Source organism: Dreissena polymorpha, chromosome 15 (assembly GCF_020536995.1).
Source record: "Dreissena polymorpha isolate Duluth1 chromosome 15, UMN_Dpol_1.0, whole genome shotgun sequence".
In the NCBI taxonomy this organism is placed as follows: domain Eukaryota; kingdom Metazoa; phylum Mollusca; class Bivalvia; order Myida; family Dreissenidae; genus Dreissena; species Dreissena polymorpha.
Window position 1 is genome coordinate 3,479,390 of NC_068369.1, and position 27,332 is coordinate 3,506,721.

Sequence of the window (27,332 nt, forward strand, 5' to 3'; positions counted from 1 at the left end):
GCAATCACATCGCAACATCCCGGGATGATACAACTGGTTTATACACTGTGTTATAAGTAGATTTGCATTTTGACCGTTTGTGTATTTTCGAATGTTTGCAAGCGCGATTCTCTTGTTACTTAAAGGGGCCTTTTCACGTTTGGGTAAATTGACAAAATTGAAAAAAGTTGTTTCAGATTCGCAAATTTTCGTTTTAGTAGTGATATTTGTGAGGAAACAGTAATACTGAACATTAGCCATGCTCTAAAATAGCCATAATATGCTTCTTTTGACGATTTAAAAACCTGACAATTATATAAAGCGTTGCATTGCGAAACGAATTAATAATTTGGAGAGTTCTGTTGTTGTCGACATATTTTGTGAAACTACGAGGATTGCTTATATAAAGTATAAAATACATCTGCCATTGTATACGGAAGGATGACCGAGTGGTCTAAGTCGGAGATATTTTACTCCAGAACTCCAGGGGTCAGTGGTTCGAGCCCTTTTAATTTTATTCTTGATTTTTTACTGTAGCTTTAAGATCGAAGGTTTACATTCCTAAATGTAAAGCATTTAATGACAAACTTCAAAACATGCCAAAATCTGTGAACAGGCCCCTTTAAATCAGCAGATCTCCCGCGTGCACGCCATTCGATTCTTTTGTTCACTGACCTACTTGCTATTTGGATTTTAAAACTTTGCTGTTATTGAATGTTAACCTTTTTGCTCAATAATAAAAGAAGTTGGAACCTACAATCGACGATAAACAACAGTTTGCGAGGTAGGTTTTCATGTTATTTTAATTTAAAATATTAAACATGGAAATCATTATGCATTATGCACTTGCTTAATTTAAAGACACACACCTTGGAATGAAATACATCGCTGAGTAAATTTAAGTATAAATACGAAATATATTTATCTATGCCAATTAGAATATATCTAGTGGTTACAAGGTAGAAGTCCGTCTCTTTTGCTCTTTAAAACTTAAAAATAATCGCGTTTGTCGAAATGTACGTCTAGAAATCCTACTTTCGGTTTTAAAGGGGCCTTTTCACAGATTTTGGCATTTTTTTAACTTATTCATTAAATGCTTTATATTGATAAATGTAAACATTGGATCATAAAAGCTCCAGTAAAAAATCAAGAAAACAATTAAAAAAAGGAAAAGAATATTGCCCGGTGCAGGTTTCGAACCAGTGATCCCTGGAGTCCTGCCAGAGTCCTGAAGTAAAAACGCTTTAGCCTACTGAGCTATTCCGACGAGTACACATTCTAGACGTATTTTATACATTATATAAGCAATCTTCGTAGTTTCACAAAATTTAACGACAAAAATAGAACTCTCCAAATTATTCAATCGTTTCGCGTTGCAACGCTTTATAATTTTTAGGTTTTAAAATCGTCAAAAGATGCATATAATGGCTATATTAGAGCATGGTTAATGTTCAGTATTACTGTTTCCTCACAAATATCATAACTAAAACGAAAACTTACGAATCTGAAACAACTTTTTTCAATTTTGTCAATTTACCAAAGCGTGAAAAGATCCCTTTAAAAGCGGTACCGTTTGAAAAAAATTAATTATACATGCTTACTAGGCTATAGATTTAATTTTATGTATCTTCATTAGAATATATCTAGTGGTTATAAGGTAAAAATCCGTCTTTTTGCGCTTAAAACCTAAAAATAATCGCGTTTGTTGAAATGTAAGTAAACCACGGACTCTAGATTACACGGATAAGAAACGGGACCGTTACGCCAAATATCGTGTTGTGTCTAAGTCACGTGACCATGTCGTAACTATCGATCTTTTATCGAAGCGCCGAGGTTATACATTTGATGTACCCACTCACGTATTTTGTTAAATTATTATTTCATTTCTAGGCCGATTTTGACAAATTATATATCATTAGAAAGCTTACGTAACGTAGTTTTCATATATATAAATATATATTAAGTTTTTCTTTTGATTTCGGCAGCCCGGCGAGTTATAACTTAAACTTTTGCAAATATCATACCGTTTTGGAGTTTTAAAATCTAGATTTACGGTTGACATGTTCGTACTTTATACCGATTTGTAGCGTTTATATTTGGAGTTCAGTTTTAAAAATAACATCTTGCTTAGGAGAAAAGAATTCTGTATATGATAGAAAAAAAAATGCTTTAAAAATGAAAGCAAGTAAGGAATGAAGGCGGAAAAAAGTAGCGCGCGGTCCTAACGAACCGAACTGATGCTAAGGTCTTGGCGATTATGCTTTTGTTTAGATACCGGCCATTGAATTTCCTTTGCCATGATTATATTATATTTTTTATGGAATATATTGAAATATTTTGTTCTAGAGACATATCAATAAAGCTAAGTATTAATGAAGCTTAATAAATTAACGATTTCAGCTCTTGATTATAACGCAGAAAGGGTGTTAATTTTATGATGAAACAGCGTATATAGCGGACCCTCTTGATATTTTTCGGCTTTGCATACTTCAAATATAATGGGTGTCAAAACATTCATCGTTTGTTTATTATCAAAAAGGTATTTATGCAAAATTATATGAAAGGTTATTAACCATTTATTATCAATTAATTAAAATTATGTAAAGATTCTTGAAAATCACGGTCAACTGTCTATGCATGTATATTGAAATATCTTTATAAGTTATCAGAGTTATAAATATATAGAATTCTAAATTATAACTCTGTATTATTTGTATTATTCGGAAAGATTATTTAACCCCGTTGTGGTCAAATGAGAATGCTGTTTTAATCATGTTGTTCCGTACACTACCATACACTCTTTATAGGACTACGAAATGACGGAGTTTTTACCGGTACCCGCTAAATACGTTAAATGTTAAGTATTAGATTTTTTAAATGTTTAAAATGTACATGTATAGGTATTAAGCACTTATAATTATTATGATTAAGCTGGCTAACATTTATACAGTATGTAGTTTATGGCAATCTGTATGGGCAGATGACTATAAATGTTTTCAATACGCTACATATCTTATAAACGCAAAATTGAGTATTTGGCGTTACATTACTCCAAGAAATGATCACTAATACCACGAGAAGACATGGAGGTATCATAAAAAGTGTGAACGGACCAGACATTGCCACTTGTGGCAATATACACTCCGTGAGTAAACGTATAGAAATCCTACTTTCGGTTTTAATATATTAAAAAAATTATCTGCTTACTAGGCTAAAGATTTAATGACAATCTTGCACACTTTCAAATTGCATCTTTTGTCAGAAACACAATGCCCCCTACTGCGCCGCTTTAATCTTATTAATTTTTTTATATCCCTTTAAAAAATAATACTTCCATTGTGAAATGATCTGTACCTGCCAAATGATAAATATAAATTATCTCCCTTTAAAGCTTGTTACTTCCCTTGGATTTTTTTACCTTTGACCTTGAAGGATGACCTTGACCTTTCATCACTGAAAAAGTGCAGCTCCATGAGATACACATGCATGCCAAATATCAAGTTGCTATCTTCAATATTGCAAAAGTTATGGGCAATGTTAAAGTTTTCGGACGGACGGACGGACAGACTGACATACAGTTAAACTGCTAAATGCCACCCTACCAGGGCATAAAAAATGGTTCTTACATTGTCATAGTGAGATGAATGTCACTTGCTACTTGGAATGAAGAGTTTGATTATCACTATAAAGATATTTACACGCCATCCCTAAATAAAGCCTATTTAGTCCTTAAAATTGCATTAAAACAATAATCAGCAATACATCTTTATTACAATAAAAAATAAATTTACCAGCTGATATTGTTATACATGTATCTTAAATGTCTGAAAATTGCAAACAAGAATATGTTCTTTTTATGCCCCCCTTCGAAGAACAGGGGGTATATTGTTTTGCACATGTTGGTCCGTCGGTCAGTCCGTCCACAAAATGGTTTCCCGATGATAACTCAAGAACGCTTCGGCCTAGGATCATGAAACTTCATAGGTACATTTCAGGTCACTAGGTCAAATGTCAAGGTCACAGTATCTCGAAACAGTAAAATGGTTTCCGGATGATAACTCAATAATGTTTAGGCCTAGGATCATGAAGCTTCATAGGTACATTAATCATGACTGGCAGATGACCCCTATTGTTTTTCAGGTCACTAGGTCAAAGGTCAAGGTCACAGTGACTAGAAATAGTAAAATGATTTTCAGATGATAACTCAAGAATGCTAAGGCCTAGGAGCATGAAACTTCATAGGAACATTTATCATGACTGGCAGATGACCCCTATTGATTTTCAGGTCACTAGGTCAAAGGTCAAGGACACAGTGACTTAAAACATTAAAATGGTTTCCGGATGATAGCTCAACAACGCTTAGGCCTAGGATCATGAAACTTCATAGGTACATTGATCATGACTGGCAGATAAACCCTATTGATTTCCAGGTTACTAGGTCAAATGTCAAGGTCACAGTGACTGGAAACAGTAAAATGGTTTCCGGATGATTACTCAAGAACACTTAGGTCTAGGATCATGAAACTTCCTAGGTACATTGATCATGACTGGCAGATGACCCCTATAGATTTTCAGGTCACTAGATCAAAGGTAAAGGTCACATTGACTGGAAACAGTAAAATGGTTTCCGGATGATAACTCAACAACGCTTAGGCCTAGGATCATAAAACTTCATAAGTACATTGATCATGACTGGCAGATGACCCCTATTTATTTGCAGGTCACTAGGTCAAAGGTCACAGTGACTGGAAACAGTAAAATGGTTTCCGGATGATAACTCAACAACGCTTAGGCCTTGGAGCATGAAACTTCATAGGTACGTTGATCATGACTGGCAGATGACCCCAATTGATTTTCAGGTCACTAGGTTAAAGGTCAAGGTCACAGTGACTTGAAGCAGTAAAATGGTTTCTAATGTATTCACACAATGGCTGCCACTACAACGGACAGCCCATATGGGGGGCATGCGTGTTTTACAAACAGCCCTTGTTAACTATTACATTCTTTGAATTATTTGCATGATTCAATTTCAATATTTATTACACTGTTAAGTCATCCAAGAGTGCTAGCCCCAAGTCATGAAATGATGTTGTGACATGTTTATATTCATTTACTAGGAAAAAGCCCACAGAGATTTGTATGCCCCCTGTAGGGTGGCATATAGCAGTTGTACTGTCCGTTTGTCGTTTTTTTACACAACGCTTTTAGATATAGAGCTGATTTTTTGTATGTGAGTCTACCTACATGACTTACTGTCTGATGAAGTGTGAGTCTCATTCTGGTCCATTGATTTTTGCTAAGTTATGGGCCTTGTTTTCTCTCAAATAGCTACTGTGTGGCTTCAAGCGAATTAGGGGGCATTGTGATTCACAATAACAGCTCTTGTTTAATCAGTTTAGACACTTTCTGCCTAGACTGGACTTTTGCTAAGAAGAGACTCCCTTTAAATGAAAAGTGTTACACTTAAGAACATGCATTATGCCAGGTTTTCCCTGAGTGAGGCTTGTATGTAATGAACTTAAGCTATAAAAGAACAATTAAAAAGATCTAAATGATTAAACAACAAAAATTGAATTGATATGTATATAGAGCATACATATCCACAGAACAGTTTGCTCATGTTACTAGTCTGTTGTTTTCTTACACTACATTTATTTCAGACAGTACAAATCATCCAGTAAATCTTGTGTGAAGATGGAAGGTGGACTAGAGGGTGCTTTGGTAGTGGCTGCAGCATTCTGCATACAGGTACACATGAACTTGGCAACAGATTTTAACAATCATGTCATGTGTCTTAACCTTCCATAACTACTGAACTTGTAAGCATTTTACTCCTTCAGTTTTGTTCTGTTAAATATATTTATATGATTCTGCAATTAGTTGTTATAAAAATGAAATCAAAAGCCACACAAATTTCAGTACTTGCAGCCCCAAACATTCTGATTTTGTTTCACACCATGTGTGAATAACATTACATTTTTATTACTGAACAAAACAATTTTGAATTGGACTTGTTTCACCGTACATGTTTTTAAGCATTTCACCATTTTCCAGATTTTAGTATTTGGAACTTCGCAGTCAATCGGAATGTTCTACATTCAATGGCAGCGATATTTCAGCAGATGGGGGGCTGCAGTGTCGCTGGTGGGCTCGATAAACCTTGGTGTCTTCCTTGGGGCAGGCATGTACTGGCTTCTTTTATTACTGATTTCTTCTAAAGCATGGAAAGTAAAGTGAGCCTTGTTCTGGGAAACAATGTCTTTTTGCATGTACATTAATTGTTGTCCCAGATGAGCATGGGCAGCCCACACTGGCTAATTAGGGACAACAGTTTTCCCACACACTGGAGACCTCTTAAACTGATAAGCCTGTGTGTTTTGCACAGGTTAATCTGGGAAGACATTTTTTCCAGAAAGCAGCTCAAATAAACATGAAGAATTTCAAGATGCAGAGGCAAAATTTACAACAATTAGGGGGTCAATTTCACTCTTAACTTGCTATGGCAATGATCAGATTCATGGGTATTAGAATATTCGGGTATTTAAGTATTTGACTATTCGCATGGTATTCAATAAACAAGCTTTGAGAGTTTATAATATTTTATTATGAACATACTGCTACAAACATATTACATAACACAACAATACTCATGAATGTATGTGGCATGATCCACTAAAATTCGTGTTGTTTATATGTTGTAGTTTCCATGTTATGTAAGTGATTATCAATAGTTGCAGAAAAGCATGTCGAATTGAACATAATTGTGCAGTATGATTAAAAAAAGACCACAACAGACTCTTTCAAAAAGTGTCCTCCCTGATTAGCCTGTGCAGACTGCACGGGCTAATCTGGGACTACACTTTGCAACATGCAGACTGCACAGGCTAATCTGGGACTACACTATGCACGTTCATTAACAGTGCAGACTGCACAGGCTAATCTGAGACTACACTTTGCAACATGCAGACAGCACAGGCTAATCTGAGACTACACTATGCACTTTCATTAACAGTGCAGACTGCACAGGCTAATCTGGGACTACACTATGCACTTTCATTAACAGTGCAGACAGCACAGGCTAATCTGGGACTACACTATGCACTTTCATTAACAGTGCATACTGCACAGGCTAATCTAGGACTTCACTATGCACTTTCATTAACAGTGCAGACTGCACAGGCTAATCTGGGACTACACTATGCACTTACATTAACAGTGCAGACTGCACAGGCTAATCTGGGACTACACTATGCACTTTCATTAACAGTGCAGACTGCACAGGCTAATCTGGGACTACACTATGCACTTTCATTAACAGTACAGACTGCACAGGCTAATCTAGGACTACACTATGCACTTTCATTAACAGTACAGACTGCACAGGCTAATCTGGGACTACACTATTCACTTTCATTATCAATGCAGACTGCACAGGCTAATCTGGGACTACACTATGCACTTTCATTAACAGTGCATACTGCACAGGCTTATCTAGGACTTCACTATGCACTTTCATTAGCAGTGCAGACTGCACAGGCTAATCTGGGACTACACTATGCACTAACATTAACAGTGCAGACTGCACAGGCTAATCTAGGACTACACTATGCACTTTCATTAACAGTACAGACTGCACAGGCTAATCTGGGACTACACTATTCACTTTCATTATCAATGCAGACAGCACAGGCTAATCTGGGACTACACTATGCACTTTCATTAACAGTACATACTGCACAGGCTAATCTGGGACTACACTATTCACTTTCATTATCAATGCAGACTGCACAGGCTAATCTGGGACTACACTATGCACTTTCATTAACAGTGCAGACTGCACAGGCTAATCTGGGACTACACTATGCACTTTCATTAACAGTACAGACTGCACAGGCTAATCTGGGACTACACTCTGCACTTTCATTAAGCCGTTTTCCCAGAGTGAGGCTCTTGTATACATTCTAATGATTCAGGTCCAGTGTCAAGTCTGCTCTTGTATACATTCTAATAATTCAGGTCCAGTGTCAAGTCTGCTCTTGTATACGTTCTAATGATTCAGGTCCAGTGTCAAGTCTGCTCTTGTATACATTCTAATGATTCAGGTCCAGTGTCAAGTCTGCTCTTGTATACATTCTAATATTTCAGGTCCAGTGTCAAGTCTGCTCTTGTATACATTCTAATATTTCAGGTCCAGTGTCAAGTCTGCTCTTGTATACATTCTAATAATTCAGGTCCAGTGTCAAGTCTGCTCTTGTATACATTCTTATAATTCAGGTCCAGTGTCAAGTCTGCTCTTGTATACATTCTAATAATTCAGGTCCAGTGTCAAGTCTGCTCTTGTATACATTCTAATAATTCAGATCCAGTGTCAAGTCTGCTCTTGTATACATTCTAATAATTCAGGTCCAGTGTCAAGTCTGCTCTTGTATACATTCTAATAATTCAGGTCCAGTGTCAAGTCTGCTCTTGTATACATTCTAATAATTCAGGTCCAGTGTCAAGTCTGCTGTTGTGCAGGTGGTCACATCGGCAGGTGGCTATGCTGGGTGCAGTCCTCACCAACCTGGGCCTCATTGTGATACTGTTTGCTCCGAATCTCGACTACATGCATGCATTCTTCAGCGTTCTCACTGGTATATAAGCTTGCTTTGAGTGGTAGATAAATGCTATGCTTTGCCAGATGGGTTTATAGACTTTAATTTTCATGCATCTGTACAAATGGGATATTGTCCAAACTAGTTATTTGAGCCTCTTTCTGTGAAAACCTGACCATCGCATGTTACACAGAAAGTATCCTTACAGACTAGCATGTGCAGGCTTATCTGTTACAACACTTTCTGCCTAGTCTTTATTTTTGAAGAGAGAAGAGACTTCCTTTAAATAAAAAAATCCATAAAAGCAGAAAGTGTTGTCCCATTTTAGCCTGCACAGTCCTTACATATTTGCTTATATATTCATGCACACTCATGATGCCCTATTTCCCCAGAGTACAGCTCATTTGGTATAATAAGAATTTAATATAAAAACATACAGGTATTGCAAATAAAAATATATTGGTCATAAAGAATTCATACTATTTCAAAATGAATTCTTCATTTAAATTGTTAATCTAGTATCAGATCTTACACATTAAATAATCAAAGTCAATGGGACTCAAATGAACTTAATGTTATACTTGTGCTACACATATAGTGTGATGTTACAATAAAATAGTAACTCTAATTTTTATGGTATGGGAGCTCTTAGGACTTTGAGGATTGTTAAGTCAGTTGTGATAATGACATGGATCATGTGAAATCAGTCAATAGGGATGATTACATTGATCATGTGAATTCAGTCAATTGTGATAATGACATGGCTCATGTGAAATCAGTAAGTTGTGATTATGGCATGGTTCATGTGAAATAAGTCAGTAGTGATAATGACAGTGATCATGTGAAGTCAGTCAGTTGTGATGGTGACATTGATCATGTGAAATAAGTCAGTAGTGATAATGACAGTGATCATGTGAAGTCAGTCAGTTGTGATGGTGACATTGATCATGTGAAATCAGTCAGTAGTGATAATGACATGGATCATGTTAAGTCAGTCAATAGGGATGATTACATTGATCATGTGAATTCAGTCAATTGTGATAATGACATGGCTCATGTGAAATCAGTTAGTTGTGATTATGGCATGGTTCATGCGAAATAAGTCAGTAGTGATAATGACAGTGATCATGTGAAGTCAGTTGTATTAATGACATTGATCATGTGAAATCAGTCAGTAGTGATAATGAAATGGATCATGTGAAATCAGTCAGTCATGATAATGACACTGATCATGTGAAGTCAGTTATGATAATGACATTTATCATGTGAAATTAGTGAATAGAAATAATGACATGGATCATGTGAAGTCAGTAGTGATAATGACATTGATCATGTGAAGTAAGTAGTGATAATGACATGGATCATATGAAATAATTTAGTAGTGATAATGACATGGATCAAGTGATATAAGTCAGAAGTGATGATGAAATGGATTGCATGAAATAAGTCATTGGTGATAATGACTTGGATCATGTGAAATCAGTTGTGATAATGACATAGATCATGTGAATTCAGTCAGTAGTGATGATGACATTGATAATGTGAAATAATTCAGTAGTGGTATGACATGGATCATGCAAAATTAGTAGTGATAATAACAGGGATCATGTGAAATCAGTCAGAAGTGATAATGGCATGGATCATGCGAAATCAGTCAGTAGTCACGATGACGTTGATCATGATAAATCAGTCAGTAGTGATTATGCCATGGATCACGTGAAATGAATCTGTAATGATAATGTCATGGATCATTTGAAATTAGTCAGTAGTGATAATGACATGGATCATTTTAAGTCAGTTGTGTTAATGACATGAATCATGTGAAATCAGTCAGAAGTGATAATGACATGGATCTTGTGAAATAAATCAGTAGTGATAATGACATGGATCATGTGAAATCAGTCAGAAGTGATGATGACATTGATCATGATAAATCAGTCAGTAGTGATTATGCAATGGATCAAGTGAAATGAATCATTAAGGATAATGACATGGATCATTTGAAATCAGACAGTAGTGATAATGACATGGATCATTTGATGTCAGTTGTGTTAATGACATGGATCATGTAAAATAATTAGTGATAATGACATATCATCAGAAATCAGTCAGTAGTGATAATGATGTGAATCAAATGAAATAAGTCAGTAGCGATAATAATATGGATCATGTGGAATTAGTCAGTAGTGATAATGACATGGATCATGTGAAATCAGTCAGTAGTTATAATGACATGGAAAATGTATGATAAAATCAGTCAAAAGTGATGATGACAATGATCATGTAAAATCAGTCAGTAGTGATAAGGACATGGATCATGTAAAATCAGTCAGTAGTGATAATGATATGGATCATGTTAAATCAGTAGAGATAATGACATGGATCTTGTGAAATCAGTAGCAATAATGACATGGATCATGTTAAATCAGTCAGTAGTGAATGATACGGTTCATGTGAAATCAATCAGTGGTGATAATGACATGGATCATGTGAAATCAGAAGTGAAAATAACACGGATCATGTGGAATCAGTAGTGATAATGACATGGGTCATGTGAAGTAAGTAGTGATTATAACATGGATAATACGAAATCAATCAATAGTGATAATGACATGGATCATGTGAAATCAATCAGTAGTGATAATGACATGGATCATGTGAAATCAGTAGTGATAATGACATGCATCATGTGAAATCAGTAGTGATAATGGCATGGATCATTTGAAGTTAGTAGTGATAATGACATGGATCATGTGAAATAAGAAGCAGAGGTCCAAATAAGATGGGTATTTGCATAAAAAACTCATGAATAATTCCTTAATACACATTAATTAAAATGTTAATGAATGGAAATAATCATCATAAAAATTGACATATGCATTATGTGCAATTATCAGGTAAACAAACAATAACCAATTTGGATATTAAATTTGATCAGCCATTTCAATATACATATTAATGTAAGTATGAGTAGTTGCTTTCCTCCATTCATTCTTGGTAAGTCAGAAGCACATAATTGATTTATTTTATTGATTAATTGAGGATAAGAGTTTTTTTATTAGAGATACATGTTTTACATGTTCGGATATACAATACTTGTGCAAAAGTCTTTGATATTGTATTTTACTCATCAGCTAAAAAAGTCCTTAGGTTAAAAAATTATCCGGAGTGATAATGTCATGGATCATGTAAGGTAAGTAGTGATAATGACATGGGTTTTGTGAAATCAGTAGTGATAATGACATGGATCATGTGAAATTAGTTGTTAATGCCCATTCGTATAAATTAGCCTCGTTCTGAGAAAATGGAACTGGTCTTAATTCACATGCGTAAGGTGTAAGTACAGATTAGCCTAATTAGGGACAACACTTTCCACTTTTATGGTATTTTCTGTTCAAAAGTAGCCTCTTCTAAGTTAAAATCCAGTTTAGACTGAAAGTTTTTTCCAAGCTTATCAGGACAACACTTTACGCACATGATGAATTTAAAAGAGCTTATTTTCAGTACCTACATGTATTATGATTTGTCCTTATGATTGTGCCCTGTTTGTCCTCTGTTCTGCAGGTCTAGGTAACAGTCTGGTGTATGTTTCATCTCATGTGCTCAGTGGCCTGTACTACAGCAAATACAGAAGTCTGGCAACAGGTAAGCAACCTTTCATACATTTATATCATGCCTTGATAATTATCATACATTTTTTGCCCAATAATTATAAAACTTGCTCAGAAATATTATTATTATAATATCTTGACTGCGTTTTCAAATGGTTCTTCAAACATTGCAAACGCTGATCAAAACAGTTCAGTTTCTGTGGGTGAGTCTCTTTTTTAGCTCGGCTGTTTTCGGAGAAAACCCATTAGGTATTGTCATAGCCTGTTAAGAAGTTTCCCCGATAATGGATGTTTCTGAATTTTGCTGTTTACGGAGAATTATCCCCGATAATGGGAAATCCGTAATTTACTATTTTCACGATAGTGGGAACAATATAAACGCCTAATACCCTCTTTTGGTATGAACATTTATTAACGATCCTCAATATAAAAACAATCCTTGTCTTTATCTAGTTCATCACTAAGTCACGACGTCACGTCTATAACGTTACGTCACAAATCGACATTACGTCACAAAACCAATCCGCTGGTACAAATAAAACGTTAAAATCTAATTTTCATAGGCAGCTTGTCGTCTGCCGTCCACCGTCCGCCGTAGGCGTTGTGCTAAAACCTTAACATTGGCTCTAAAATCAAAGTGCTTCCACCTACAACTTTGAAACCTCATATGTAGATGCACCTTGATGAGTTCTACACGCCACACCCATTTTTGGGTCACTAGGTCAAAGGTCAAGGTCACTGTGACCTCTAATATAAAACTTTAACATAGGCTCTAAAATCAAAGTGCTTCCAACTACAACTTTGAAACTTCATATGTATATGCACCTTGATGATGTGTACACGCAACACCCATTTTTGGGTCACTAGGTCAAAGGTCAAGGTCACTGTGACCTCTAATATAAAACTTTAACATAGGCTCTAAAATCAAAGTGCTTCCACCTACAACTTTGAAACTTCATATGTATATGCACCTTGATGATGTCTACATGCCACACCCATTTTTGGGTCACTAGGTCAAAGGTCAAGGTCACTGTGACCTCTAATATAAAACTTTAACATAAACCTTTACATTCGCTCTAAAATCAAAGTACTTCCACCTTCAACTTTGATACGGTATATATACATGCACCTTGATGAGTTCTACATGCCACACCCATTTTTGGGTCACTAGGTCAAAGGTCAAAGTCCCGGTGCCCTCTAATATAGAACTTTAACATAGCCTCTACAATAAAGGTGCTTCCACCTACAACTTTTAAACTTCATATGTACACACACCCATTTTTAGCTTGTCTGTTTTCGGAAAAACCCGAGGTATTATCATAGCCAGCTTGTCGTCCGCCGTCAGCCGTCCACCATAGGTGTCGTGCTAAAACCTCAACATTGGCTCTAAAATCAAAGTGCTTCCACCTACAACTTTGAAACTTCATAAGTAGATGCACCTTGATGAGTTCTACACACCACACCAAATTTTGGGTCACTAGGTCAAAGGTCAAGGTCACCGTGACCTGTAAAAAAAAAAAAAAAGCTTTCGCAGCCGAGCGTTGGTACCGGTTATGCGGTGCTCTTGTTTATAATTAGCCACAGATTATCACATCTTTTGTTCTAAATATATTATATGCATGTTGTATCAGCCCTATATTAATTCATTCTGTGTTGCTTCATACATTTCACATTTATAATGCCTCTACTACTCACTAAAACCAAAGCGGTGTATAACTCATCTCACGCCAATTTGTTAACATGACACATCTCAACGCATAAGCAACCATCACAATTAAAGTGTCAACCTCGGCTTACAACCTTGGGTTGAGTCAACAATGGATTGTATCACCCTCTATTGGGGGTGATATTTAAATATTGTTGTCATAAACCATAAAACTGAAACTGTACATAATTGTGTTCCTCCACTACAGCCATTGCCACAGCTGTCTCTGACTTTGGTTAAATGGTGCTCTCCATTGTGCTCCATGTTTTAATCCAGTATTATGGCTGGCTCTGGGAAAATGTGGCTTAATGCATGCATGTTAAGTGTCATCCCAGATTAGTCTGTGCAGACCACACAGGCTAATTAGGGACAACACTATCTGCCTTGAATCCAGTTATGTTTAGGAGAGACTTTCTTTAAACAAAAAAATACCATGAAAGCGGAAAGAGTCCTCACTGATTAGCATGTGTGGATTGCACAGACTAATCTGGGACGACACTTTTCACACATGCATTTAGCCCCTTGTTGTGTTCCTTCACTACAGGCATTGCCACAGCAGGCTCTTGTTTGGGATCCACAGTGTTCCCCATATTGATCCATGAGTTGATCCAGTATTACGGCTTGCTTGGGTCCCTGTTCATCATATCAGGCTTGAACCTCCACTTGCTGATTTTCACTGCCCTGCTTTGGCCAGTTCCCAGGAGGACGCAGGTTCTGGTGTCAAGAGCCGATAATTTGGAGGAACCGGAATCTGTGACACATGGTGTAAACCAGAATGTGGAAATTGAAATGAGAAGGGATGCACTCAGTAGGTCAATATATTGTGATAATGAGGATCATAATGGCGGTGTGTCTGTACCTAGAGAGGTATTAAATCAGCAACTGGACATAAATAGTGAATGTAAAGATGAAAACCTATGTGTAGAAAATGTGAACATAGACAAAAATAATGTATCATCACCACTGATGTGGAGTACCAGTAAACCACAAGCATCTGCAAGTCAAACAAAAACTAGAATAACAGATTTCCTCATATATCTTCTGAGTAATATTTTTTGGAATGCTGGGGCACGCATCATGCTGATATTCTTCGCTGATGATGCGTTCTCAATGGGACTGAACAACCGAGACTTGATCATTCTGTTCGATCTAATAGGGCCTGCCAACTGTGTGGGGTGTGTCCTGGGTGGGATGCTGGGCAACATCAGGCATTTCGACCGCATTCATGTCTACATATTGGGTAATTTCGGGGCTGGTCTTCTTGCCTGTCTGATTCCGTGGAAGGCGACCCACACATTTTGGTGTTTAGCAATAATCGTCTTCCTGTTTTGGTTGATGTACGGAATCATCCTAGGGTTATTGGTTGTCGTGACGTCGGACCTGCTGGGTACGAAAGCACTGGGCTGTGGTTTTGGGTTCCTGACGTTTAGTCATATGATAGGAACGTTCGGTGGACCGTGTATTGCAGGTACTGGATCGTTCGTTGGACCGCTGATTACAGGTACTGTGAATGCGCCAAAATGAGCCTTGCTCTGGAAAAACGGGGCTTAATGCATGTTCATAAAGTGTTATCAGGATGACACTCTGCCTTGACTGGATTAATGAATAGACTTCTTTTAAACCAAAAATACCATAAAGTGGAAAGTGTTGTCCCTGATGTGGAGAATGCCCAGTCTAATCTTGGATGACACTTTACCACATGCATTACGTCCAGTGTTCCCAGAACAAGGCATCTGTTTTCCCAGAGGGAGACTAGATTTATTGTGGAAAGTAACAGTAAATGATAATAATAAAAATAAATTGATTCTGCTGCTGTTGTTATGGCAATGATCAACATTTTCAACAAATTGTCACATTTTTTAATGTGGATCACTAGATGCCTTAAATTGCTACTCAGAATTGTAGAGTTCCATTATAATAACAAGAATATATAATTCAAGAAAGAAAAACAGAAGCAATTTTCTCCCCATTAGGACTTGAACCAGTGTCCTTTTGATTGAAGGACTCCTTTTGATTGAAGGACTCCTTTTGATTGAAGGACTAAGGCCTTCACCACTTGGCTTTCTGGACTGTTATATGGTAGCACGCATTTGATTCTTTAAATAACTGATCCACATGTTATTTATTTACATTCCAGGTCAAACGCATATAAGAATATCACAATACATACAAGCATAAAAACATAGTTACACCAATGTAATTCTGACAGCTGTAATTATCAAATAAAATATAAATATTTAAATTAATTCAAATCTATATATATTAAAACAGTTATAAAAATTAGTTATCAATTAAAATTCTATATTTGACCTATGGATAATCCATCAAGCTAAAAGCTTATTTCCAATTGGGTCCATTAAAAGTACACACACACAAATGATTAAGTTGTTATATGATCTAACTTACACACATATACTTCAGCGTTTGATTGAGAGAAAACATGTGAATAACCAAGCGTTTTGTCTCAACCCGACAACTTAACCAATGTTTACAAAAAATGAAAAACATTACCAAACATGAGGCTTAACTAAAAACATATTATTACAAATTTAAAAACATTTCAATTCAAATAGTATTTTTCACAGATTTCAATGGTTTCTATATCTTAGTCATATTCTTATATTAAAGGGGCCTTTTCACAGATTTTGGCATATTTTGAAGTTTGTCATTAAATGCTTTATATTGATAAATGTAAACATTGGATCTTAAAAGTTCCAGTAAAAAAGCAAGAATAAAATTAAAAAAAGGAAATAAAAGTAGCCGGTACCAGGGCTCGAACCAGTGACCCCCGGAGTCCTGGAGTTAGTCTGAAGTAAAAACGCATTAGCCCTCTCGGCTATTCCGCCGGGTATACACAGGTTAAGTATTTTATACCTTATATAAGCAATCTTGGTAGTTTCGTAAATTTAAACGACAACAACAGAACTCTCCAACTTATTCAATCGTTTTGCGTTGCAACGCTTTATAATTTTTAGGTTTTCAAATCGTCAAAAGATACATATAATGGCTATATTGGACTATGGTAAATGTTCAGTAATACTGTTTCCTCACAAATATCATAACTAAAACGAAAATTTGCGAATTTGAAACAACTTTTTTCAATTTTGTCAATTTTCCAAACCGTGAAAAGATCCCTTTAATATTAAATATACATGTCCTCACTTCTCTCAGTTTGTTTGTTTGGATGTTTTTTAACCATTCTTTTAAATTTGTCAAAATTTTCCACTTTTTTAGCTCTCTGAAGGGAATAACAGTCGGTAGACCCAGAGTATTTGAATGTTTTTTTGAAATAAGCATTTGTTACATTTGGTATTATGAAATTAATTTTTCCAGATCTTGATGATTTTTCAAAGTTCTTGCTGAGATATGAAGGACATTTTCCATAATAAATTTTATGCATAACTTAATTTAAGTTGTTTCACTCTGTTTTCCACAGTTAACATTTTCAATTGTACAAAATCATCATTGGTAATGGAGGTTCTTGGTTCGTAATCTGTAATAAATCTGATAATTTTATTATGTCCCCGGTAGGGTGGAATATAGCAGTTGAACTGTCCGTCAGTAGGTCAGTCAGTCTGTCCGTCCTTCCAAAAAAAACTTTAACATTTGCCATAACTTTTTAAAGATTCAAGTTAGCGACTTGATATTTGGCATGCATGTGCATCTCATGAAGCTGCACATTTTGAGTAGTGGAAGTTCAAGTTCAAGGTCATCCTTCAAGGTCAAAGATAAAAAAAATAAATGTAAGCGGCGTTCTCATGAAGCTGAACATTTTGAGTGGTGGAAGTTCAGGGTCAAGGTCATTCTTCAAGGTCAGAGGTAAAAAAATAATATTTTTTTTATTATTTCAAAGCGGCGCAATAAAGGGCATTGTGTTTCTGGGGAACACATCTCTTGTTTTGCATTATTTGTAATTTTTTCGTTTGGGCTTTATTTAAACTATGGAACCAAGATGAACAACAATTATCAAAATGACATTGTATAAGAGCTGAACTTAAAAGTTTTCTAGAATTAAAATCTTAACAAGTTTTGTGTCTGTATAAAAATATAAGTTTTGCATTTACTTTAGAAACAATGTTATTTACAATATTATCACCAGAAAGAGTATCAACAATCTGAAGGCCCAAATACTTAACCTTCTTAACATTTGTTATTGTATGGCCATTACAATTTACTGGAGACACTTTCAGTTTGCTTACTTTTGGTATTGGCCCAAACATAATATACTCTAGTTTTGCCGAGATGTAGAAACAACTTGTTATCCACTAGCCATTCAGAACAACATTCTAAAACATGACCAAGCTTTTGGGATATAAAATCTGGATCCTTATGACTAAATAAAATTGTACTATCATCAGCGTATAAAATAAGTTTGCATTCTTCCTCTATGCTTATAATCATATCGTTCACGTAACAAAGAAAGAAATGAGGCCCTAAAATACTGCCTTGTGGCACACCACACGAAACAGGGTTAGAATAAGAGGAACACTTACCAATACTTACAATTTGACTTCTATCTGATAGGTAAGATTTAAACCAGGGAATCGATCGTATGCCCATAAGTTCTAATTTTCCAAAAAGAACATTGTGATTAACTGTATGGAAGGCCTTTTGTAGATCTAACATTATCATTCCAGTATAAAAACCTTTTGAGGTTTTTAATTTAATAGAATCTAGAAGCTGAATAAGGCAACTCTCGGTAGAATATGATTTTCTAAATCCTGATTGATGTTCATAAAAAATATTATTGTTTGATTTAACAAAAACAACAGAAGCATTCCAAATGATTAAGTCCTTTTGCATTTATAATGCTTTATAATTTCATCAATTTCACTGACGATTTGTCATAAACGAAACTGTACTTAAAGAATTAGTTTGTGTTGTTGGTGTTGTTTGGCTTGATGCTACACAGTGTACTTTTATTTCTGTGCATTTGTGACTTGAAGTCTACAATCTGTGAATAAGTCTCCTGAAGAGTTAAATTTTGTCAAATAAGAATTTTGAGATAAAATTTAGCTTATTCATAAAATGATGTCTCTTTTATTTCATCAAATCCTCCTTTAAGACAACTCTGTTTGTCCATCATTCTATCATATCAATTCAGCCACTCTCTTGGAATCTGCCGGTGCAGAATCAATCAGAAGCATCTGCTTTTTTACACAATTTGATTAATCACAACACTGAATTTAGATACTCACTTCATCTAATCACCAACAGTCTTCACAGGCTAATTAGGGATGACACTTTCAGTGTTTATGGATTTTTTCGGCGTAAGCTGAATAAGCCAGCTTTTCACCCTGACTTGACCTTTGTAAGTGTCCAATAATACTCAAATAAAATTTCCCGCGGCTAGGTACGAATGAATACACTTCATTTATTCCATTGGCTGATTTGAGTATAACACCAGAACATTGGAAACATATCCGCGTCTTTGTAACACTGTTTTACTGCATGAAACAATTTTATCTCTAATGAAAAGGCCCAATAGATAGAACAGTTTTACAATCAATTTTCGACATAAATACAGTTTGTGCGTTCACCTTTTATTTTCAGAGAATTACCAGCGCAAAAGCGTTTAACTAAAGGCTATGTTGTCATATTTAGTACTTACTTGCAATGCATTTCAACCCGCGAGGTTTCGGGTCAATACGCGGTCATTTTGTGAAAGTCAGAGTTTATATACAGTTCATCACCGGAGTTCGCAAAAGGGGTTGCGATCATTGTGTCTTACTGACAATAACGTAGTGACTGTAATGCATTGCATTCCAATCCGCAAGGTATCAAGGTCAGTTTGCGGTCAGTTGCAGAAATCTTTATATAAACGCCGTCTCGTAAACTTTGTGCACTTGAAGTCTGTTTTGATCAAAAAGATACTAAATAAAGATATTCGGCGATATTATTGTGGTATGTCAATCATCGATTTTTAATATGGTTTCAAAAGTTGCATGATAAGGACCAATTTTGATAAAATTAATTAGAAATATTTATCCATTTAGACCAGTTTATTAAGCATGACCACAATAATTCGCTATACTATAATTATGCAATTAAATAAGATTCGAGTATTGCCGGCTGACCTATATGCACTCGTTTATTTTCATGTTTCTCGTGTTTTTCTATTCTGTAAATATAGATATCTGAGTAATAATATTACATAAAGCAAAATAAGCCACGAAATCTGGCGCAACACCCCGTAATTGATTTATTTATGATGTAGCTAACAACTGCGCAGAAAAAAGGCATCCGCTACTTTTTATCTCATAGAGATAACTTTTGATCGTTCATAAACATCGACCACAATCAACGCCGTATATCTTTTTTAAAGATATTTCTTGTTTCATTTATAGGAGGTCTCTTTTTAAGGAAAATTAAGTTTGGGCAGAAAGTGTTGTCCCTGATTCGCCTTTTCCGATTGCTACATGTAATCTGAAATGACACTTTACCCAAATGCATTCAGTCCTGTTTTTCCAGAACTAGGCTTACATTGTTTATTGTTTTCAGATTGGTATATAGACTCGTTCGAGAATAATGACCTAGCAATGTACTTATCCGGTGGTTTCTTAATCCTGGGTGGGGCAGTCATGTGCCTGGTTCCACTGAGACGACGACTCTGTCACACCTCACACCCAACAGTTGTACGCTGTCATGACCGAGAGGAAATAATAGAGCCACCTGACAGATGCACGGGGATCTGAGTGGAGTTTGTATAAAATGAGATAACGTGCTCACATTAAAACATTTACCGGTGATGATTGTCTCGAATGTTGGTCACAAGTATAGATGATTGGATTGTGGATTATTAAAGAACAGGTCATTTGTTTGTAAACTATCGAGGAACGGGTGATTTGTTTGTAAACTATCAAAAACAGGTAATTGGATTGTAAATGATAGAAATACATGTCAAGTTGCAAGATTGTTTGTGACTGTTTGTAGTATTATGAAGTAGATGTTTAGTGATTGATTTGAGTGCATATAAAGTGTCAGTGTTGAGATTGATTGAAGTGTGTATAAAAACATTTTTATACGCCTGTTTTTCAAAACGGGACGTATTATAGTTTTGCCCTTGACCGGCGGCGTCCACAGCAGTTTCCGCTCTCTATTTCCTTTTTTTTCATCCGATCTTCACCAAACTTAGTCAGAAGTTGTATCAAGACAATATCTTGGTCAAGTTTGAATATGGGTCATGCCGGGTCAAAAACTAGGTCAAGGGGTCACTTAGTGCATTTCAAGGATTTAGCATGGTGTCCGCTCTCTTGTTGAAGTAGTTTATATCCGATCTTCACCAAATTTGGTCAGAAGTTGTATCTAGACACTATCTGGGTCAAGTTCGAATATGGATCATGCCGGGTCAAAAACTAGGTCACGAGGTCACTTAGTGCATTTCATGCATTTAGCATGGTGTCCGCTACTTAATTGAAGTAGTTTTCATCCAATCTTCATCAAATTTAGTCAGAAGTTGTATCTAGACAATATCTAGGTCAAATTCGAATGAGGGTTATGCCGGGTCAAAAACTAGGTCACGGGGTCACTTAGTGCATTTCAAGGATTTAGCATGATTGTGTCTGCTCTCTAATTGAAGTAGTTTCCATCCAATCTTCACCAAATTTAGTCAGAAGTTGTGTCTTAATGATATCTAGGTCAAGTTTGAATAAGGGTCATGCCGAGTCAAAAACTAGGTCACGAGTTCACTTATTGCATTTCAAGCATTTAGCATGGTGTCCGCTGTCTAATTAATGTAGTTTTCATCCAATCTTCATCAAATTTGGTCAGAAATGGTATCAAGACAATATCTAGGTCAAGTTCGAATATGGGTTATGCTGGGTCAAAAACTAGGTCACAGGGTCTCTTGGTGCATTTCAAGGATTTAGAATGTTGTCTGCTCTCTAATTGTAGTAGTTTTCATCTGATCTTCACCAAATTTGGTCAGAAGTTGTGTCTAAATGATATCTAGGTCAAGTTCAAATATCGGTCATGCCGGGTCAAAAACTAGGTCACTTAGTGCATTTCAAGCATTTAGCATGGTGTTCAAAACCTTAAAACGAGCGTATCTTGTGACAGTTTGGCACTCTCGTTATGATTGATTTACATGCACAGCCAATCTGATGTGAATGAGCAAATTTATTGTGAATGAGCAAAATGTATATAATTATATAGTCAGTGTTTTATTATTAAATGATTAGGGATTTAGTTTTGTGCATATCAAGTCTACAACACAGTGCATTTATCTTAAGAAAAATAGCATAGAGTGAGGATTGATTCTCCGGTGCCTAGGTGGACACCATATCCATAACACTAGTGGAGCTTTCCAGGTCCACACGGTTCTCTTGTCTTTTAACTAGTCTTGATATTCATGTTTCAATCTGTTTAAGCCCACTGTTTTTGGTCATAATTTATTTCAAGAAGTTAGTTTAACAGTTATTTGTTATAACAGTAATTTTAATTTTTCATGGCAATTTTATCCTTGGTAAATGACATAACAGTTTCACTAAATGGCATTAAATTAACATGTACATTGTATTTGTTTTTCTTTTCAACTCACCTGAGCACAATGTGCTCATGGTGAGCTTTTGTGACCGCTTTTTGTGCATCATTCAGCGTCAACATATGCCTTGTTAACACTCTAGAGGCCAGAGTTCAGCAATGGTTCCAGTTGGTTGAAAAACATGGCTGCCAGAGGGCCTGGGCATTTTTCCTTATATGTCTATAGTAAAATTTTGTCAACACTTTAAAGGCCACATTTATTGTCTGATCATTATGAAACAAGGTCAGAAGATTTGTCCCAATTATATCTTTAACGAGTTCCAAAATGGTTCTGGTTGCTTGAAAAACATGACTGCCAGGGGGCAGGGCCATTTCCCTTATATGGCTATAGAAAAGCATTGTAAACACTATAGAGGCCACATTTGTTGCCTGATCTTCATGAAACTTGGTCAGAAGATTTGTCCGAATAATGCCTTGAAGGAGTTTGAAAATGGTTCCAGTTGGTTGAAAAACATGGCCACCAGGGGGCAGGGCATATTTCCTTATATGCTATTGCTTTCAATCTTGCAACACTTACTTACTAACGTAAGGGGACTGTGCAGGCAAAGTAATGTAACTCTGGCTGGCATTTTGACAAAAATATGTGCCCTTTTTACACATAGAAAATTGAACTTGAAAGTATCAAAGCTATTGCTTTCATACTTGCAACAGTTACTAACTATCATAAGGGGACTGTGCAGGCAAAGTTATGAAACTCTGAATGGCATTTTGACAGAATTATGGCCCCTTTTATACTTAGCAAATTGAAAATTTGGTGAAGTTTTGTGTTTAGGTCCACTTTATTCCTAAAATATTAAAGTAATTGCTTTCATACTTGTTACACTTACTAACTATCATAAGAGGACTGTGCAGGCAAAGTAATGTAACTCTGACTGGCATTTTCACAGAATTATGGCCCCTTTTATACTTAGAAAACTGCAAATTTGGTTAAGTTTTGTGTTTAGGTCCACTTTATTCCTAAAGTATCAAAGCTATTGCTTTCATATTTGCAACACTTACTAACTTTTATAAGAGGACTGTGCAGGCAAAGTAATGTAACTCTGGCTGGCATTTTGACAGAATTATGTGCCTTTTTTACACTTAGAAAATTGAAATTTTGGTTAAGATTTGTGTTTAGGTCCACTTTATTCCTTAAGTCTCAAAGCTATTGCTTTCATACATGCAACACTTACTAACTATCGTAAGGGGACTTTGCAGGCAAATTTATGAAACTCTGACTGGCATTTTGACAGAATTATGGCCCCTTTTATAGTTAGAAAATTGATAATTTAGTCAAGTTTTGTGTTTAGGTCTACTTTATTCTTAAAGTATCAATGCTATTGCTTTCATACTAGCAATACTTTCCTACTATCATGGCAGGACAGGGCAGGTAAAGTTACATAACTCTGGCTAGCATTTTGACAGAATTATGTCCCCTTTTTATATTTAGAAAATTGAAAATTTGGTTAAGTTTTGTGTTTTGGTCCACTTTACTCCTAAAGTATCCAGCTATTGCTTTCAGACTTGGAACACTTGCTAACTAACATAAGGGGACTGTGCAGGCAAAGTTATGTAACTCTGACTGGCATTTTGACAGAATTATAGCCCTTTTTTACTTTGAATATTTGGCTAAATTTTGTGCTTAGATCCAGCTAACTTCTAAAGTATCAAGGCTATTGCTTTCAAATTCTTTCTCGCTATAATGAGGGTACTGTACCTTGCAAGTTGAATTTGACCTTGCCCTTTGAATGACCTTAACTCTCAAGGTCAAAGTATTTAATTTTGCAAACATGTCATAACTTCTTTATTTATGATCAGATTTGATTCACAGTTTGACAAAACAACACTTACCTGACATACCACAATTGACTCAACCCAAACCACGCACCACTACAGAATCCCCCCCCCCCCCCCCAAAAAAAAAAATTTCCATGTTTTTCTTATTTTTGAAAGATCATCTAATAAATGACTCCACCCCACACTATACCCCCTCTCTATCCCCCCCCCCCCACCCCCCACCCCCCCCCAAAAAAAACAACAAAACATACACGTTTTTAGCCACTATAAAAGTGACATTTCCGATAAATTACTGTACTTACAATGATACATGTTAAAAATGCAAAGCTATTTATTGAAAACTAAGCAAAATAATTTGCTTACATTTATTATCAATAATAGTTTCATCTTCTCTGCTCTTCCGTTTACTGTCACCTCAAAGCAATTGACTAGTTCATTGAAATTTTATTTAGAGTGCCGATTACTATCACCTCTTAAAAATGGACATGTTAATTGGCATTTTATAAACAGGGACCACCTTCTAAAATATACTTCCTCTTCTCATTGTGATTTATTGCGGAAACACATGACAAAAAATTGCAATAATGATAGACACCAATTCCAATGATTGTGACCGAGAATGGATGATTATATTAGCTTCACTTCAAGATTCAATTCATGTTTTTTCATAAAGAGAAGTAATTCACGCTACTGATTCGGAACTCCTGTTGATCCGAAAATACTGACCCAACTGTATACTTACGTTCACTTAAAGTCATTTTTGGTAGCAATTTGGCGGAGGGATATTGTTTTGGCGTTGCCAGTCTGTCCGTCCGTCCGTCTTTACGTCCGTTCGTCCGGAGCCATATCTTGGAAGTGATTTGGCTGATTTCATTGAAGCTTGGTATGAGTGTATATATGGATAAGAGGATGATGCACGCCAAATGGCATTGTACATCATCTGTTAATAACGGAGTTATGGCCCTTTGTATCTTGAAAAGATGCTTTTTTTGAGTGTCAAATATAACACTTTTGTGTCCAGAAGCATATTGGCGGTTGATATCAATTCAACGAATTTGCTTGTTAATTTTATTAAATTCTAAAATTGAAATATATAATTATGTAAAATGTAGTTTATAAAAAGTGTTTGTTGGTCATGACATGATTAAATATTGATCTTGTAGGTTAATTTAAAATTTAGTTATGAATTGATACAGTCATAAAATACATTATTAAATTTAAAGATGTTCTGACGCTTGCTTATTTTACCATGTATGATAGAAATTTCGGTTTTATATATGTGTATGTTAAAGATGACGCATATATGTGTGTTGTCTTGGTGTTATTCATGCGATACATGTATGTCTTGTCATTTTTTCTCCGTTTTATTAAAAGAAAGAACATTTTGTCATTCTGATATTTTTTGTACTACCAGGACAAATGGGAAGACACCCGAACAGATCCGAAGATAAGACAAAAAAGAACAACAATGCGATGATATACATTTGTATAAATTACATTCATGCAATAAACTTGTGTAGAATAAAGATGTGTTGGTTTTCAACCTCAATATGAAAATTAGATTTAGGTTCGTTTTAGGTTGAATGATAACGTTATTTCGCAACGTTTCGGGAACGTTTAGCAAACCATACATTTTAACGTTAGGAGAATGCTGCAGTGCAACGTTTCTGGAATGTTTGGGCTAACGTTATGATAACGTTCTAAGAAATTTTTTTGTTCTAGCTGGGGAGGGATAAACGTCATGGCGGTAATTAAACCAATGGCGAGGCTCGATTGGTGAATTGTATCAGACACACTCAAAACTTAAAAAAGGGGGTTTCACTTCACCCCGATGAGGCAATGTGGTCCTTTATTTATTGCATCGCACCGGTTTTTCAAGAAGCTCAAACGCTAACACTTTGCCCAGAATTATCCATTAACAATTTAAGTTTACACAGAAATAAACATAACGCATCAAAAGACACATTACATAAACTAAAAGAGAATACTTGTCAATTTACTTACCAGATCATCAAAACCGAAACTTTCTGAGGCATTATGAAATGAAATCAAAGCGAGAATAACTTAACTTGTTTTTATTTAATAAAAGCGTACAATACATAGCATCATATAGTGTTCACATCGTCACGCAATGCCGGAAAAGCCACATTAGGTTGTAAAAGGCCTGATTACAAAGATAGATTGTGTATGTCTATCTTTAGCCCCGTAAATTTGAAGAAGTTAAAGAGCTTAGAAAAATAAGTTAATTAGTTTCAAAGAAATAAATTATTAAAGGGGCCTTTTCACAGATTTTGGCATGTTTTGAAGTTTGTCATTTAATGCTATATATTGATGAATGTAAACATTGGATCTAAAAATCTCCAGTAAAAAAATCAAGAATAAAATTAAAAAAGGAAAAAAAGTAGCCCGCAGCAGGGCTCGAACCAGTGACCCCCGGAGTCATGGAGTAAAAACCAATTAGACCGCTCGGCCATCCTGCCAAATATCTATTAGGGTCGTATTTTATACTTTATTTAAGCAAAAGCAATCTTCGTAGTTTCACAAAATCAAACGACAACAACAGAACTCTCCACATTATTCTATCGTTTCGCGGTTGCAACGCTTTATAATGTTCAGGATTTTAAATCGTCAAAAGATGCATATAATGGCTATATAAGATCATGGTAAATGTTCAGTATTAATGATTCCTCACAAATATCATAACTTAAACGAAAATTTGCGAATCTGAAACAACTTTTTTCAATTTTGTCAATTTACCAAAGCGTGAAAGATCCCTTTAAAGAAAGTATTATTTGATTCATAATTTTAAAATCATTTAAACCAGAATTGGCTAGTAAATTAACATATCTCGAACAAATTGCAAACGAATAAATATTTTCTAATTGCGATGGCCTACCGTTGTATTATGGACAGTAAACAATGCATCTTCAGATCATTCTGCTAAAGGAGAAATAAGCTATTATATTGACTGAAAAACTGATAAAAAAACAAACAAGGTATGCCCCTTATCTTACATCATAGAGAGTGCTTTTCAACCTCCGATACAGTTTTCACGCGCTACGATCGGGCGATTTTAAACTGAACTCGAGAGCGAAATCTTGCGAGACATTATTTTGCAATTAAAAA

At 35.7% G+C, this 27,332-nt stretch overlaps 1 protein-coding gene across 2 annotated transcripts; it reads left to right on the forward strand.

The window, feature by feature from the left end:
- The first annotated feature begins 621 nt into the window (after positions 1 to 621).
- LOC127860037 (monocarboxylate transporter 14-like) lies at positions 622 to 22,404 on the forward strand. Of its 2 annotated transcripts, none has more exons than XM_052397787.1 (7): positions 622 to 763; positions 5,640 to 5,727; positions 6,034 to 6,160; positions 8,469 to 8,612; positions 12,138 to 12,218; positions 14,434 to 15,390; positions 20,391 to 22,404. In XM_052397787.1, the coding sequence occupies exons 2-7, from the start codon at positions 5,674 to 5,676 to the stop codon at positions 20,582 to 20,584; spliced, it is 1,557 nt and encodes a 518-aa protein (XP_052253747.1). In that variant the 5' UTR covers positions 622 to 763; positions 5,640 to 5,673; the 3' UTR covers positions 20,585 to 22,404. The 2 variants fall into 2 exon arrangements, with proteins under 2 accessions (XP_052253747.1, XP_052253748.1); XM_052397788.1 differs by lacking the exon at positions 622 to 763 and adding an exon at positions 2,745 to 3,124.
- The last annotated feature ends 4,928 nt before the right edge of the window (positions 22,405 to 27,332 follow it).